At 44.8% G+C, this 18,991-nt stretch overlaps 1 protein-coding gene across 1 annotated transcript in view; it reads left to right on the forward strand.

Moving 5' to 3' along the window:
- Positions 1 to 4,197: 4,197 nt before the first annotated feature.
- The window catches only part of klc3 (kinesin light chain 3), a 32,511-nt gene continuing 17,717 nt past the window's right edge, over positions 4,198 to 18,991 (forward strand). Inside the window, exons 1-4 of the mRNA XM_056283152.1 lie at positions 4,198 to 4,328; positions 13,674 to 13,912; positions 16,223 to 16,288; positions 18,578 to 18,742. Coding sequence (XP_056139127.1) covers positions 13,703 to 13,912; positions 16,223 to 16,288; positions 18,578 to 18,742 — 441 coding nt within the window. The 5' untranslated portion in view covers positions 4,198 to 4,328; positions 13,674 to 13,702. The remainder of the gene's footprint in view (positions 4,329 to 13,673; positions 13,913 to 16,222; positions 16,289 to 18,577; positions 18,743 to 18,991) is intronic.

Consider the following 18,991-nt stretch of genomic DNA (forward strand, 5'->3'; position numbering starts at 1 on the left):
ATAACACAGTAAGTAAGGTAGTACACTGTACACATATAAATTGAGAGACAGATAACACAGTAAGTAAGGTAGTACACTGTACACATATGAGACACATAACACAGTAAGTAAGGTAGTACACTGTACACATATGAGACACAACACAGTAAGTAAGGTAGTACACTGTACACATATGAACTGAGAGACACATAGCACAGTAAGTAAGGTAGTACACTGTACACATATGAATTGAGAGAGACATAACACAGTAAGTAAGGTAGTACACTGTACACATTTCAACTGAGAGACACATAACACAGTAAGTAAGGTAGTACACTGTACACATGTAAATTGAGAGACAGCTAACACCGTAAGTAAGGTAGTACACTGTACACATATGAATTGAGAGACACATAACACAGTAAGTAAGGTAGTACACTGTACACATATGAACTGAGAGACACATAACACAGTAAGTAAGGTAGTACACTGTACACATGAACTGAGAGACACATAACACAGTAAGTAAGGTAGTACACTGTACACATTTCAACTGAGAGACACAGCACAGTAAGTAAGGTAGTACACTGTACACATATAAACTGAGAGACACAACACAGTAAGTAAGGTAGTACACTGTACACATATGAGACACATAACACAGTAAGTAAGGTAGTACACTGTACACATATGAGACACATAACACAGTAAGTAAGGTAGTACACTGTACACATATAAAGTGAGACACATAACACAGTAAGTAAGGTAGTACACTGTACACATATAAAGTGAGAGACACATAACACAGTAAGTAAGGTAGTACACTGTACACATATAAGCTGAGAGACACATAACACAGTAAGTAAGGTAGTACACTGTACACATATAAAGTGAGAGACACATAACACAGTAAGTAAGGTAGTACACTGTACACATATAAGCTGAGAGACACAACACAGTAAGTAAGGTAGTACACTGTACACATATAAAGTGAGAGACACATAACACAGTAAGTAACGTAGTACACTGTACACATATAAACTGAGAGACACATAACACAGTAAGTAAGGTAGTACACTGTACACATATAAACTGAGACACATAACACAGTAAGTAAGGTAGTACACTGTACACATATAAAGTGAGAGACACTTAACACAGTAAGTAAGGTAGTACACTGTACACATATAAATTGAGAGACAGATAACACAGTAAGTAAGGTAGTACACTGTACACATTTCAACTGAGAGACACAACACAGTAAGTAAGGTAGTACACTGTACACACATAAATTGAGAGACAGATAACACAGTAAGTAAGGTAGTACACTGTACACATATAAACTGAGAGACACATAACACAGTAAGTAAGGTAGTACACTGTACACATATGAACTGAGAGACACATAACACAGTAAGTAAGGTAGTACACTGTACACATATGAACTGAGAGACACATAACACAGTAAGTAAGGTAGTACACTGTACACATTTCAACTGAGACACAGCACAGTAAGTAAGGTAGTACACTGTACACATATGAGACACATAACACAGTAAGTAAGGTAGTACACTGTACACATATGAGACACATAACACAGTAAGTAAGGTAGTACACTGTACACATATGAACTGAGAGACACATAACACAGTAAGTAAGGTAGTACACTGTACACATATGAACTGAGAGACACATAACACAGTAAGTAAGGTAGTACACTGTACACATATGTATTGAGAGACACATAACACAGTAAGTAAGGTAGTACACTGTACACATATGAACTGAGAGACACATAACACAGTAAGTAAGGTAGTACACTGTACACATATGAACTGAGAGACACATAACACAGTAAGTAAGGTAGTACACTGTACACATATAAACTGAGAGACACATAACACAGTAAGTAAGGTAGTACACTGTACACATATGAGACACATAACACAGTAAGTAAGGTAGTACACTGTACACATATGAGACACATAACACAGTAAGTAAGGTAGTACACTGTACACATATGAATTGAGAGACACATAACACAGTAAGTAAGGTAGTACACTGTACACATATAAACTGAGACACATAACACAGTAAGTAAGGTAGTACACTGTACACATATAAAGTGAGAGACACATAACACAGTAAGTAAGGTAGTACACTGTACACATATAAGCTGAGAGACACATAACACAGTAAGTAAGGTAGTACACTGTACACATAGAAAGTGAGAGACACATAACACAGTAAGTAAGGTAGTACACTGTACACATATAAACTGAGACACATAACACAGTAAGTAAGGTAGTACACTGTACACATATAAGCTGAGAGACACATAACACAGTAAGTAAGGTAGTACACTGTACACATATAAATTGAGAGACAGATAACACAGTAAGTAAGGTAGTACACTGTACACATATAAATTGAGAGACAGATAACACAGTAAGTAAGGTAGTACACTGTACACATTTCAACTGAGAGACACAACACAGTAAGTAAGGTAGTACACTGTACACATATAAATTGAGAGACAGATAACACAGTAAGTAAGGTAGTACACTGTACACATATAAACTGAGAGACACATAACACAGTAAGTAAGGTAGTACACTGTACACATATGAACTGAGAGACACATAACACAGTAAGTAAGGTAGTACACTGTACACATATGAACTGAGAGACACATAACACAGTAAGTAAGGTAGTACACTGTACACATTTCAACTGAGAGACACAGCACAGTAAGTAAGGTAGTACACTGTACACATATAAATTGAGAGACAGATAACACAGTAAGTAAGGTAGTACACTGTACACATATAAACTGAGAGACAGATAACACAGTAAGTAAGGTAGTACACTGTACACATACAAACTGAGAGACACATAACACAGTAAGTAAGGTAGTACACTGTACACATAAACTGAGAGACACATAACACAGTAAGTAAGGTAGTACACTGTACACATATGAGACACATAACACAGTAAGTAAGGTAGTACACTGTACACATATGAATTGAGAGACACATAACACAGTAAGTAAGGTAGTACACTGTACACATATAAACTGAGACACATAACACAGTAAGTAAGGTAGTACACTGTACACATATAAACTGAGACACATAACACAGTAAGTAAGGTAGTACACTGTACACATATAAACTGAGACACATAACACAGTAAGTAAGGTAGTACACTGTACACATATAAACTGAGAGACACATAACAGTAAGTAAGGTAGTACACTGTACACATATAAGCTGAGAGACACATAACACAGTAAGTAAGGTAGTACACTGTACACATATAAACTGAGAGACACACAACACAGTAAGTAAGGTAGTACACTGTACACATATAAACTGAGAGACACATAACACAGTAAGTAAGGTAGTACACTGTACACATATAAACTGAGAGACACACAACACAGTAAGTAAGGTAGTACACTGTACACATATAAACTGAGAGACACACAACACAGTAAGTAAGGTAGTACACTGTACACATATAAACTGAGAGACACATAACACAGTAAGTAAGTAAGGTAGTACACTGTACACATATAAACTGAGAGACACATAACAGTAAGTAAGGTAGTACACTGTACACATATAAACTGAGAGACACATAACACAGTAAGTAAGGTAGTACACTGTACACATATAAACTGAGAGACACATAACAGTAAGTAAGGTAGTACACTGTACACATATAAACTGAGAGACACAACACAGTAATTCAGGTATTACACAGGACACAACTGACAAAAACACTTGGACATTATGAGGACGTAAGGCTGTGTCGGTTAGTTACCATGGTGACGGGGATAGACTGGACTAGAATAGAATAGGGTGTCGTGGGGAAGGGTGTGGGGGGGCTGTTATGGGTCTTTACTACACACAACACCGCGTCCTCATTTAATTATGACGGAGCAGCAACGTGGTCCGGGACAATGCTGTCATTGTTACCGCCGCAGTATTGCCGATGGGCTCCCGAGGCCCCCCTGGCTGCGGTTCGCAGCAGCGGCCGATAGAGGGCGTCGTCCCGATGAGAGGCCGTCCCGCAAAGGCGGCGCGCTGCATGCCGGGAATAGGAGGATCAGGTAAGCTCCGGCGATGACAGCGGCCGTCTAGAGGGGGGGAGAGGCTGCAGGTGGCTGGTGCGCCGGTGCGTTGACCCAGGTCGCCGTCCAGTCCGTCGCGTCAGTAAAAGCCGGGACGGGGACAGCGCATGGTGGCGGTGGACGTGGGATCCGGTGTGCACGGCGAGAAACCCGGAGGGAGGCGTTTAAAAGAGGTCGAAACCAACCCCAGCGGTCCGGGTTTAAGCGGGTAGGTCGGTTATAAATAACTTTTATTTCTGTCGGTCTTGGCACCAAGCCTTGCTGATTTTTTTTGTTGTCGTTGTATTTTTGTTCTTATTATTTTTTTAATCCTGTTATCAGAGCGCCACTACATAACTCCTGCACTCCCAGCCGCTCCATGCACATTCCTCACGATGCCGTCGTTGTTATAAGCGGTTATAAGCGGCGTATTTTACTCACGACGCTTTGCGCCTACTTTACACGGCACGTTTGCCCGCTTTGACGGCTCGTGCATCTGATGCGAAGCGGCGCGCGCGTCGCTATTGTCGGCACGGGGGGTTTTATCCGTCTGGCCTGTTGCGCCGCCCACAACAAACAAAGCGCGTGGAGGCACCCCCGTCATCGTGATAAATAAGAGCCAACATGAGTCCGGATCGGACCCCCCCCCCCCCCCGAAATCATCCGCCTTCTGTCGCTGGGTTTCCTCTGTGCAAGATGGGAAAGAAGCTTTCTAGGGTCCCAGCTGCAAATCCACGTTGTGTTTGTAGCAGGCAGGGCAACTGACTGACACACGGCAGGTCTCTGCAACAGGCGACGCGGCTGCGTCTGTTTACGACCCTGGAGCACGTTTCACTTCAGTTCACCTCACTTCGTTTTGGCGGTGCTGTTTTGACTTGACTGTCAACGCACAATTTTGCCAAAGCAGTAACCTATAAGCTGAAACGTAACATCTTGCCAAAGTAACACAAAGAACGACATAGACGAGCAATATTCATGTGGAATTGTGAAGTATTTACACAGAATGATACGAAGGTCAGGAATATGTAAGATGAGGAGTCAATTGGCTTCACAGCAAATTACATCTATTTAGGAATTACAGCGCATCCGGAAAGTATTCACGCCCCTTCACTTTCCCCACGTTTTGTGATGTTACAGCCTTATTCCAAAATGGATTAAATTCCTTTTTTTCCTCATCAATCTACACACAATACCCCATAATGACAAAGCAAAAAAGGTTTTGTAGAATTTTTTGCAAATTTATTAAAAATAAAAAACTGAAATATTGCATGTACATAAGTATTCACACCCTTTACTCAGTACTTGGTTGAGGCACCCTTGGCAGCGATTACAGCCTCAAGTCTTCTTGGGTATGAAGCTACAAGCTTGGCACGCCTATATTTGGGGTATTTCTCCCATTCTTCTCTGCAGATCCTCTCCAGCTCTGTAAGGTTAGATGGGGAGCGTTGCTGCACAGCTATTTTCAGGTCTTTCCAGAGATGTTCAATGCGGTTCAAGTCTGGGCTCTGGCTGGGCCACTAAAGGACATTCACAGACTTGTCCCGAAGCCACTCCTTCGTTGTCTTGACTATGTGCTTGGGGTCATTGTCGTGTTGAAAGGTAAACCTTCGTCCCAGTCTGGGGTCCTGAACGCTCTGGAGCAGGTTTTCATCAAGGATCTCTCTGTACTTTGCTCCATTCATCTTTCCCTCGATCCTGACTAGTCTCCCAGTTCCTGCCGCTGAAGAACATCCCCACAGCATGATGGTGCCACCACCATGCTTCACCGTAGGGATGGTATTAGCAAGGTGATGAGAGGTGCCTGGTTTCCTCCAGACGTGACGTTTGGCATTCAGGCCAAAGAGTTCAATCTTGGTTTCATCAGACCAGAGAATCTTGTTTCTCGTGGTCTGAGAGTCCTTTGGGTGCTTTCTGGGAAACTCCAAGCGGGCTGTCATGTGCCTTTTACTGAGCAAAGGCTTCCGTCTGGCCACTCTACCATAAAGGCCTGATTGGTGGAGTGCTGCAGAGATGGTTGTCCTTCTGGAAGGTTCTCCCATCTCCACAGAGGAACGCTGGAGCTCTGTCAGAGTGACCATCGGGTTCTTGGTCACATCCCTGACCAAGGCCCTTCTCTCCTGATTGCTCAGTTTGGCTGGGGGCCAGCTCTAGGAAGAGTCCTGGTGGATCCAAACTTCTTCCATTTACGAATGATGGAGACCACTGTGCTCTTTGGGACCTTCAAAGCTGTAGAAATTTTTTGTACCCTTCCCCAGATCTGTGCCTCGATACAATCCTGTCTCGGAGGTCCACAGACAATTCCTTTGACGTCATGGCTTGGTTTCTGCTCTGACATGCACTGTCAACAGTGGGACCTTATATAGACAGGTGTGTGCCTTTCCAAATCATGTCCGCTCAATTGAATTTACTACAGGTGGACTCCAATCAAGATGTAGAAACATCTCAAGGATGATCAGCGGAAACAGGATGAACCTGAGCTCAATTTTGAGTGTCATAGCAAAGGGTGTGAATACTTATGTACATGCAATATTTCAGTTTTTTATTTTTAATAAATTTGCAAAAATGTCTACAAAACCTTTTTCACTTTGTCATTATGGGGTATTGTGTGTAGATGAGAGAAAAAAAAGGAATTTAATCCATTTTGGAATAAGGCTGTAACATAACAAAATGTGGGGAAAGTGAAGGGGTGTGAATACTTTCTGGATGCACTGTATGTAAAACTTTAAATTATGTAAAAATTAATATATAACACACAGCCTAATGGGCTGAATAAGGTTTCTCTCAGAAACCTGGGGAGTGATGGAAGTACAAGGAAATATGATTTTTTTTCCTCTTATGTCCCTTATCTTTTTATCAAGTATTCCCCGGGTGTGTTGGTATGTCGGTGGCCCCAAGGGCAAGGCTGGGTCTCAACATAATGCTGTAACTGCTTCAGAAGAATAAGGATGAGGTCATTCACAGCAATGCATTGAAACTAAATGTATTGAATATCCCTCCCCCCCTTTTCTCCCCAGTTGTACCTATAGTGATGTGTCGTAGGTTAGTTTACATTATTACTACAGTGACCCCCCCCCCACAGGAGTTACCATAAACTGATTTACGGCAGTGCCTAGCAGAGCACGAATAAAGCATGTTAAACAGCTCTTTTGGTTGAGTCATTTATGGTTATTTTAGCCAACCAATACAGTACCTGGCCAATACCCCCACTCTTTTGAGCCATCCTGGTCGCTGCTCCACCCCCTCTGCTGATCCGGGGAGGGCTGCAGACTACCACATGTCTCCTCCAACCCATGTGGAGTCGCCAGCCGCTTCCTTCAACCTGACAGTGAGGAGTTTCACCAGGGGGGTGTAGCACGTGGGAGGATCAAATCAAAATCAAATTAAATCAAATCAATTTTATTTGTATAGCCCAATATCACAAATTACAAATTTGCCTCAGTGGGCTTAACAGCAACACAACATCCTGTCCTTAGACCCTCTCATCGGATAAGGAACAACTCCCTAAAAAACCCCTTTAACAGGGGGAAAAAATATGAAGAAACCTCATGCTATTGGATCACGGATCACGGAGGATCACGCTATTCCCCCCAGTTCCCCCTCCCCCTTGAACAGGCTCCCCGACCGACCAGAGGAGGCGCTAGTGAAGTGACCAGGACACCACATCTGGCTTCCCTCCCACAGACACGGCCAGTTGCATCTGTCGGGACGCCCGACCAAGCCGGAGGTAACACGGGGATTCGAACCGAAGATCCCTGTGTTGGTAGGCAACGGAATAGACCGCTATGCTACCCGGACGCCCTGTATTGAATATCTTTTTCAGTCTACTAAAACATAGTAAAAGTCTGTCTGTTTTTATTTTTGACTAATCCTATCCTATAGGTCTAGATATATTGGCCTACCATTTGGGGTCGGTTCCAGGCATGGGCATGGGGGGGGTGACAATGCCCCACCAGATGCTCTGCATGCCCCCCCAACACCAAGTGTGCCCCCCTTCACCCCAAACTACAAAAATAGAAAGGTTTTTTTTATTGTCCTTGTCAGTTCAGCTAGTCATAAAAATGCCACGTAGAAATAATATGTTGTACTAATATCTGATTGGTTGGTTTGGCCATATAAAAGATGGTGACACAGCGAGAGAGCGGTGTCATTTCTCTGATCAGTACCTACTGTCACTTGATTACTGTACACCGCTGCCTGTACTCTTTGGTTATTAGCCTAGCTTGCTGAGTGACTCCGGTGGTGTTGGTTTACTGAATACCAAACGTGTGACCTCAGTGATGACGAATGAACCCTTAGGTGCTGGCTCTATGAATTTAGGTGCACTCTCCACAGGATGTCCAGTAAGAACAGAAATGATGGTGATGGGTCAGTGAATCCAGTTCATGCCACTCATTTATTACTGATAGTTTGGGATACTCCTATGTAGTTACTACATTAAAGGGAATAAACATAGAAGATGTACAGACATTAGGCATGTGCAATAGTAAAAACATAAACAGTATGGCATGAAATACACAGTGTGGTCAAGGAGCCATTCTAGAGTCAGCCCCCGGGTTATGTCGTCAGCAAGATTGACTCCTGAGTTAACATACTGTCAGAGACTACCCCCCACCAGTTCCTGGATGTCCGAAACTCTGGCACCAAAGAGTACCTTATAGCAGCAAGATTGACTCCTGAGTTAACATACTGTCAGAGACTACCCCCCACCAGTTCCTGGATGTCCGAAACTCTGGCACCAAAGAGTACCTTATAGCAGCAAGATTGACTCCTGAGTTAACATACTGTCAGAGACTACCCCCCACCAGTTCCTGGATGTCCGAAACTCTGGCACTGGGAGAAGGATGCTGAATATGGAGCTGCCAGGGAAGAGGAAAAGAGGAGGTTTGTGGATGCAGTGAGAGAGGACATGCAGGTGGCTGGTGTGACAGAGGAAGATGCAGAGGACAGGAAGAGATGGAAACGGATGATCCGCTGTGGCGCCCCCTAACAGGAGCAGCCAAAAATAGTAGTAGTAGTAGACAAGGAACGACAGTAAAGAACATCGGCAATAGTTAACTAACGTGCTATGACCATCAATTACAGGGACTCCATCGGCGTCACTATACATGAGACAGTACAATACTACAGCAATGCGGACTACTGCAACTCCTCAGCTCGGGCCAGACGCTTCACTCTGAGAGCATGCCAAGTCGATAGACAGATGAATGGAGACCTATGATTGGTGCAGAGAATCCTGACACTGTCTGTTCACGTGAACTCCATGTGCAAGGCCACACACCCCAGGACTGTGCATGTGAACTGTGAGTGGGCTGAAAGGGGGGATACATGTGCTGGAAACTGGTGGTGAGTGGATGACCTTATGAACAGTGGGAGTCTCAGTGGGGTAGACTTGATGTTTAAATACTCATGCCAGATCGGTTTAAGAGGCTACTTGCAGGTTACATCCAGTAGTGGTTGGTGGATTGTCATAATTTCAAATCATTTGGAATTACCTGCTGGCAATGGTTAGCTGGCTCCACCTTTGTGTGTTTGTGTTAGCTGGCTGCAACCTGCACATTGGTTCATATTTGTGTACTCTCTCCACTGCACCCTATGATCCCATTACCCCATGATCCCATTACCTATGATCCCATTACCCCATGCACCACGCATCGAGACGGTGTCCCTTTGTTTCCCCAAAGCGTAACTTTTGTCTGAAACAGAAACAGAAGACCAATGCGCTAACAGGCTACTGATGTGTTAGATGGACTAAGCAATGAAGTGTGTATAATATGAAAAGGTTTTGAGTCACACAACTCAAAAGAAAAAGTTTTAAAAAAAAAAAAAACCCAATGCAAAAAACCTTTGTAAAAAGCTGTTGTAAGATGTAGTGTAGAGAGAGAGTGGGTGGTGGCATGTAACGGTATCAGAGGGAAAATAAACGTGAAAACTTGTAACGAGCAGAACACGTTATGTAAGAGTCAATGTTAGATTAGATCACAATAATGATGATGATAATAAGTATAATAATAGGCTCCAGCATCCCCGCAACCCTGAGAGCTGGATAAGCAGTTTGGATAATGGATGGATGGGTAATTGGTCATTGGCCTCCAATAAGGGGGGGGGGGGGGGTTAAAATGGAAAAGAAAATTATGAACCAATTACAATATAGCTTCACATGTAAATAGAAAATAGCACTGTTGGAAGACTGGAAAACTAATTACTATAGCTTTAGATAAAAACAAAACAGTGTTGGGGCTTCCAGGTAGTGTAACGGTCTATTCTGTTGCTTACCAACACGGGGATCGCCAGTTCGAATCCCGGTGTTACCTCCGGCTTGGTCGGGCGTCCCTACAGACACAATTGGCCGTGTATGCGGGTGAGAAGCTGGATGTGGGTATGTGTCCTGGTCCCTGCACTAGCATCTCCTCTGGTTGTCGGTCGGGGCGTCTGTTTGGGGTGGGGGTGGGGGTGGAGTGGGGGACTGGGGGGAATAGCGTGATTCTGCCACACGCTACGTCCTTCTGGTGAAACTTCTCACTGTCAGGTGAAAAGAAGCGGCTGGCGACTCTACATGTATCAGAGGAGGCATGTGGTAGTCTGCAGCCCTCCCCAGATCGGCAGAGGGGGTGGAGCAGCGACCGGGACAGCTCGGGAAGAGTGGGGTAATTGGACGGGTAAGATTGGGGAGAAAAGGGGGGGGGTACAGTGTACATTATAGCTTGCAACCAACCAGCATCTCTTGCTTCCCCTCCCCCCCAATCAAAGCAGTCTAGAAGCAGGCCTGCTGCCACTATTAGGTATCTTAATTTAACTCTTGTAAAAGATGGAGGTAAAATAGGTTTAATGGTATAGTTTACCTTTGTAATAAAAGTAAGATTACATCATCCAAATGGCAATGAAACACCTGAAATAAATCTTCAAAGTAAGTTCTGTAACGGATGAGAGTAATATCTTATTGCTCTACTTTAGACACACACATGCACACACACGACAACTCACTGCCATCCACACTGATTTAGGCCTATTTGCGATTTAGGCCCTAGCTGAAGGCAATACTGTCGTTATTATTACACTACTAATATAACGTAGCTCAATCAATGCCCGCTGCAGGAATCGATCCGAGGTGCACTGCACCGCAAGGTGACATCGCTGACCGCTCGGCCAAAGGGCCCGACCCCTCAGCAGACTGGCCAGTGAGTCTCTTGTAGTTTTACAGTAGTCACCTTCTCCTGGAAGCGCGCCCTCGTGCTGTGTCATTCCGCGCTCTGAAGAGACTTCTGAGGATCTGCATGCTTCCGGACACTTCCGGACCCCACGGCTGCCACCAATGTAACGTAGCTCAATCAGTGCCCGCTGAGGGATTCGATCCGAAGTGCACTGCACCACAAGGCGACGTCGCTGACTGCTCGGCTAAAGGGGCCAACCCCTCAGCCGACCGGCCAGTGAGTCTCTTGTAGTTGCTACTATACGCCCATTTCACGCCGCGGCCATCTTGGATTTTAAAAAAACCAAGTGGTGGGAACTTAGCCACGCCCCCTTCTTACTCAATCGGAAATCAATGCAGCCGGGGCCAGCAGCAGCAAGCATGGTTTGGACAACCAACCTCGAGCACCTACCGTCATTTACCACAATATGAAACTAAGCTGGATCTTTTCTTCTTCGAGTACTTTCTGCCTCTCCTGTGCCAGTGAGGAGAGACACACACACAGGGCTGTATTCAAAGAAGCTGTTTAACCACAATAAAATAAAAAATAAGATACATTTCATTTTTATACTGTACATTCAATATTTATACATTAGATTGTCCCATCTACCATATTTTCATTCTTTGTCCTTTAACTTTAACAAAACTGTTGGTTCATTTTAAACTAAAATATGTTCGGTCAACTGTCATTCTGTTGTAGCAATAAACTGGAACTGGCTACCAACTCAAATCATCAATTGTTTACTAAACTAAGATAGTGATTGCTCATCTCAAGCTGTGGGCTAAAAAATGGGACTGTACTGAAATGAAGTTAAATATGTTTCAATCTATCTCAGGTTTGTGTGCACTATTTTCTTGTCAGCTGAATTTGACGAAGGTTTAAAACAGTGGTCCCTGAAAATGTGTTAGGAGAGCACACACAGTCCACAGTTGGTTGACTGTTCCACTTAGTGAAAGGGGTATGACTCCATCAAAAATGTGGTACTCCTTTAAGCGTCTTATTGACCGTTCGATGTGTATTCTCAAGCCAGCAATACTCTGTGCGTCTGTGAGCTCATCACAGCTAAACTGCCCACTTGGGCCTAAAAATGCAGGGATGACAAGTTTTACATCTATTTCATCGAGCAGGTCTTTGATAAGGAAGCCCTTATCGGCCATGACCTCATCACCTGACTCTAAGAGGTCCAGAACACCTGACCTCTTAGTTATCTCCTTATCAGAAATACATCCTGTGTATAGATTACTTACCAGGCTAACCGACCCTGAGGGAGTGATCCCAATTAGGGATTTCAGTGTAGTGTTACTTTTATAATGGGAGTATGTCATGGTGTTCAAAACCTTCGAACTAGCTGTCTCGATGCGGATCTCTGTGCAGTCTAGTGTCACTCTTGTGTTTGGGTAGAATTCCCTGAATACTGGTGGCATTAGCTCGTCTACTGCTGCTCTACTAGGCCATATTGGGAGGGTCCCGAACATAAAGAGCAAATAGTGGCCCACGTCGTACAGTTCCTGCTGACTGTGGCCGGCGACACATTGAATCGTACAGATAAATCCAGAGCAAAAAGCCCTGCCTCACACGGCACAAGAACAGGAAAAACTGATCAATCAGCGATAAATGCTCTGCATGGAAGCCAGACACAGAAATGGACTCTGCAGTAGGCTGTAAAGCTAGGAAGAGTGCTTTGAGGGTGTGGTAGTCCTTAAAACCAGTGTAAAACCTGATCAGATCGGGCGCACACTGGAAGCGTTCTAGACCAAAACGCTCACTTTTCAGCTTTTTATTTTCGTCCTCCAGGAAAGCGATGCGTTTCTTTACTGCGTCAAGCTGGTCTTCCACAGAAAGGGGCTTCACGTCGTAGTCATGATCAGGTAGAGTCGCCCAAACCTCACTGGACACATGAGGATATGTCATACATGTGGGACGCAATATAAATCCACACAAGTTCCTGTTATCAAGATGATGTGTCAGAACAGAGCTATCCACTATTGAAAGATTAGTGAATATGTATATATATATATATGTGTGTATGTATATATATATATACACATATATAGACTTATCTCTTTCCCTTCTTTGATAGGAGTTGCAGGATGGTACAGTGTTTTCAATGAAGTAAGAAGGGGGCGTGGCTAAGTTCCCACCGCTTGGTTTTTTTTAAATCCAAGATGGCCGCAGCGTGAAATGGGTGTATTGCTGCTACCATGCTGCTTCTGTACTACAACCGCTACTACTACTAATACAACTACTTCTACGACTACTATTACAAATATTACTACTACTGCTGCTACTGTCATGACCACAACTGCTGTTTCATTGTGATCAAGAATATTACAGTACGGCTGATGTACCACACTACCTCTAATTTCTTTACACTCTCTCCATGTCAGTTCTGGAAGGAGGAACCACAGGTGGAACCATGCTGTCGGGGGAAGAGATTCTGTGCAGCACGCGGCAGGTGATCGCGGGGCTGGAGGCGCTGAAGGGAGAGAACCGCACTCTCCTGGACAACCTGCAGGAGGCAATGGAGAGCCGGCCGGCATCAGAGAACGGCAGCGTAGAGCAGGAGAAGAGCGGCATCATCCAGGAATCCCTGGAGAGGATAGAGCTCGGCCTGGGGGAGGCACAGGTAAGGGTGGAGGGTAGAATAGAACAGAAGAGAATATGTAGGTGTATGCATAGCAGAAAACTGTTTGGAGGTGTGATGACCTCAGAAAACCAAATTATTGCAAAATTCTTGCTGTTATCTTGTTATGTTGCCAGAATACAAGAAGCAAAGAAAGGAACACTCGAATTTTATATTTGAATAGTTTATTTGAATGACGTAACGCAAGAACTTATGTTGCACAGGAGTCACAAAACCAAACTGGAAAGTAACATTCACGCAAAAGATGACGTAGTTTACTTTGCCAGCCCTGTGTGTACAATGTGCAGTGAGGATATAATTATTAAAGGCGCAATCCTTAATTCGAGTGTGAAGAAAATGATTACCGTGCTACCAAAATACAAAACACTAGAACCTGCCGTCACTCCCAACTTGACAGGTCTCTTGATTTAAGGACTAAAACTGAACAACAACTAACTCTGAGTTTTTAATGTTTTCTAAAGCTGTAAAAGGCTTGTTTACATCAGTAATGGTTGCTAACGTTTGAGTACAACAGGCCCACGTTTTCAATTACATTAACCGAGAAAGCCACAAAACGCTTGTTTTCCATCTAAAACTCAAACTCTTCAATTATGTATGTAAATAAACCTTAGTTTTGTATGGTCAAATAAATTACGGATTAGGCCTTTAAGGAAGTAGTTACTTCAGACTTGTGGCACATACTACTGATTCGATGGCTAGAACACCTGGCACAACAGATGGATGAATATTACTATTACTATTACTTTTCTGTGGCAGAATAGAAAAGCAGCAGTAATGAAGGGACTGGTTTGAAAACCACTGGTACGTAATTACTGTGTAGGATTAAATTCTATTATATATACTCTGGATTCAACAATTCCAAGACTTTGCTGTGTTTAAGGGTCAAAACATAAACATTTATTGAATGAAATTAAATTACTTGATGCAAAAATTAACACTTGTAAGTTAATCTTGATTCAGAGATTCAATTTGAATAAGTGACAGTCGGAAGCTGTTTGTTCTCTGGCCACACACACACACAAACCTCTGCCTTGGTGTTAACTAAATCATAATTTGAAATTAAAAACAAACAATAGTCAGATAATTCACTCAAAACGTCCTCGCGACACAATTTATATATGAATTAATCGAATCGTACATTCATTTTTCTGTAACGTAACCAAACAAGAATGTCGGCCCCAACATGCTCATGCCGTTGGATCTGGGTTACAGAAACTAAAGCGACCCATGGATGCATGTGAGGCTAGTTTATTTTTGGATTTTCGTCTTCAAGCTTTGTGTTTCCTATGAAAGAGTATTCATCTCATCATCTCATCTCATCTTCAGCCGCTTCTCTGGGGTCGGGTCGCGGTGGCAGTAAGCTAAGTAGGGCACTCCAGACGTCCCTCTCCCCAGCAACGCCCTCCAGCTCCTCCTGGGGGATCCCAAGGCGTTCCCAGGCCAGATTAACATGTAGTCCCTCCAGTGAGTTCTGGGTCTACCCCGGGGTCTCCTCCCAGTTGGCCATGCCCAGAAAACCTCCAAAGGAAGGCGTCCAGGAGGCATCCTAATCAGATGCCCGAACCACCTCAACTGGCTCCTTTCGATGCGAAGGAGCAGCGGCTCTACTCTGAGCTCCCTCTGGATATCTGAGCTCCTCACCCTATCTCTAGGGCTGAGCCCAGACACCCTACAGAGGAAACTCATTTCAGCCGGTTGTACCCGTGATCTCACCCTTTCGGTCACTACCCAAAGCTCATGACCATAGGTGAGGGTTGGAACGAAGATTGACTGGTAAATTGAGAGCTTTGCCTTCTGGCTCAGCTCCCTCTTTACCACAACGGTCCGATACAACGTCCGCATTACCATTGATGCTGCACCAATCCACCTGTCAATCTCCCGCTCCATCCTACCCTCACTCGTGAACAAGACCCCGAGATACTTTAACTCCTTCACTTGAGGCAGAAACTCATCCCCAACCCGGAGGGAGCAATCCACCATTTTCCGGTAGAGAACCATGGCCCCAGACGTGCTGACTCTCATCCCGGCCATTTCACACTCTGCTGCAAACCACCCCAGTTCACGCCGGAGGCCGCGTTCTGATGAAGCCAACAAAACCACATCACCTGCGAAGAGCAGAGATGCAATTCTGAGGTTCCCAAAACGGACACACTCCTCACCTTGGCTGCGCCTTGAGATCCTGTCCATGAATATCACAAAAATATCACTAACACTAAGAATATCACTAAAAATATCATCAGAAGAGTATTTGTTCAGTATCATATGTTGCTGACCCATCTTTCCTCCTCCCAGGTGATGATGGCGCTGTCTGCCCACCTGGGCTCACTAGAGGCGGAGAAACAGAAGCTGCGAGCGCAGGTGAGACAAAAACAGGAAGCAGAAAAGACCAGAAGCCGATCTTCAGCCGCCGGGTAGCGGTATAAAGTGGTGTGTTTGTGGAGTGTGTGACCTTGAAGGAGACATGCTGTAAGCGATTGGGTCCATCTGATAGCCATGACAGTTGATTCCCAGTTTTCACTCAGTCATTTGGGAAACTTCTTAAGTGTGTCGATCGCTTTTTCTCTGAACATCTCCACGCTTCTTTCTGGTTTAAAGCTCTGGTTCTCAGCCCTGGGGTCACGAGATGGTCAAGGAGAAGAGCAGAAAAGAACTTGTTTTAGACTGTGGAATGGTTTTTACATTACGTGGCCTATTGCCTTCGAATAGATTTTACTGAGTGTGTTTGTGAGGGTCAAAGTGTGTGTGCACGTGAGGTGCCGTTATTTCAATAAATCGAAAAACACTAATTAAAGCCACAATCAGATTAGTTGTTGTTCTGTCTGTGGGCAAAGCGAGGACTTCCTGTGTGAGTTTGGTATTTTTCATGTGTTATATGACAGTCATCCCTGAACAGTCTCGGGCAGACAGTTTATGAGCCGTCAATGTGTTTGCATTGGGGTGTTGGGAGTTATGTGACCAGGTGCTGGGGGGGGGGGGGGGGGTCGAGCACCAACCTGATTATTCTGGGGGGGGGGGGGGGTTCACATCTAAAAAATTGAGAACCACTGATTTAAAGGAGGTGGCACGGTGGCGCAGTGGTTAGCGCGGTCGCCTCACACCAAGAAGGTCCTGGGTTTGAGCCCCGGGGTAGTCCAGCCTTGGTGGGTCGTCCCGGGTCGTCCTCTGTGTGGAGTTTGCGTGTTCTTCCCATGTCTGCGTGGGTTTCCTCCGAGGGCTCCGGTTTCCTCCCACAGTCCAAAGACATGTAGGTCAGGTGAATTGGCCATACTGTGTGTGTCGGCCCCGTGTGATGGCCTGGCGGCCTGTCCAGGGTGTCTCCCCGCCTGCCGCCCAGTGACTGCTGGAATAGGCTCCAGCATCCCCGCGACCCCGAGAGCAGGATAAGCGGTTCAGGTAATGGATGGAGGATTTAAAGGAATGGTTTGGATTTTTTGATGTCTATGTGTGTGTTTCAGGGACATGCAGAAGACTGCTCAGTATTATGGCGACTAATGGAGTGTTATCCCTACAACATACTATATACAGACTGAGTGCTTGACTCCTACAGTGAGGGGGTCCGGGGGCTCTCTTATGTTGTGGGGGGCATTTTCCTGGCATGGTTTGGGTCCATTTGCCCCCTTAGAGGGAAGGGTCACTGCAAATCAATACAAAGTTATTCTCTCTCCCCCCCACCGCTTTTTCTCCCCATTTATACTTGGCCAATTACCCCACACTTCTGAGCTGTCCCGGTCGCTGCTCCACCCCCTCTGCTGATCCGGGGAGGGCTGCAGACTACCACATGTCCCCTCTGATACATGTGGTGTCACCAGCCGCTTCTTTTCACCTGACAGTGAGGAGTTTCACCAGGGGGATGTAGCGCGTGGAAGGATCACGCTATTCCCCCCCAGTTCCCCTTCCCCCCCGCAGAGGTGCCCCGACCGACCAGAGGAGGCGCTAGTGCAGCGACCAGAACACATGCCCACATCCGGCTTCCCACCTGCAGACATGGCCAATTGTGTCTGTGGGGACACCCAACCAAGCTGGAGGTAATACAGGGATTCGAACTGGGATCCCCTGTGGTGGTAGGCAGCGGAATAGACCGCCACGCCACCTGGACTGCCAGTACAAAGTTATTCTGAGTGAGCACCTTTATCCTGTGATGAGACATGTCTATCCTGACGGGAGTGGTCTCTTCCAGGATGACATTGCCCCCATCCACAGAGCACAAAGGGTCACTGACTGGTTTGATGAGGATGAAAATGATGTGAATCACACGCTATGGCCTTCACAGTCACACGATATTAACCCGGTTGAACACTTATGGGAGGTTTTGGACCGACGTGTGAGACTGCACTCTGCACCATAATCATCAAAACACCAAATGAGGGCACATCTTTTGGAAGAATGATGTTCATCCCTCCAGTAGAGTTCAGAGACTTGCAGAATCTATGACAAGGAGCACTTAAAATATTCTGGAGGCTCATGGTGACCCAACACCTTACTGACACACTTGATGTTGGGTCTTCTCTTAGTTTGTCATAGAGAGAAAGAGAACATTTTGAAAATCGTGGTTGTGTCCCTCTAATGTGTAATTGGAAGTGAAACGGTTCTCGAGATAAAGAAATATTTTCGTGGTTCTCCTCCTCCTTCTCCTCTTCTTCCTTCTAGGTACGTCGGTTGTGTCAGGAGAACCAGTGGCTGAGGGACGAGCTGGCTGGAGCCCAGCAGAGACTACAGGACAGAGAACAGGAGCTGGTGACCCTGGAGGAGCAGAACAGACACCTGCAGTTCATGTCCTCCATACGAAAATACGACCAGGACGAGCCCCCCCTGGTGAGGACACCTGCTCAAACACACACACACACACACAGTGTGTGTATTTGTGCATGTTCAGATAAAAATGACAATCAGTATCTAGATTACAATCAGACTAAGATTTAATATAATAGGAATTTGACTGGGTGTGTGGGTCAGCTGAGATACTTAGACATGACATTTCAAATGTAACACTTTCACAGCAACTATTATTATTATCATTGTTATTATTATAGTAATGATAATAATAATAGTAGTAATGATAAT

The sequence above is a fragment of the Lampris incognitus genome, chromosome 7, assembly GCF_029633865.1.
Source record: "Lampris incognitus isolate fLamInc1 chromosome 7, fLamInc1.hap2, whole genome shotgun sequence".
NCBI classification, from domain to species: domain Eukaryota; kingdom Metazoa; phylum Chordata; class Actinopteri; order Lampriformes; family Lampridae; genus Lampris; species Lampris incognitus.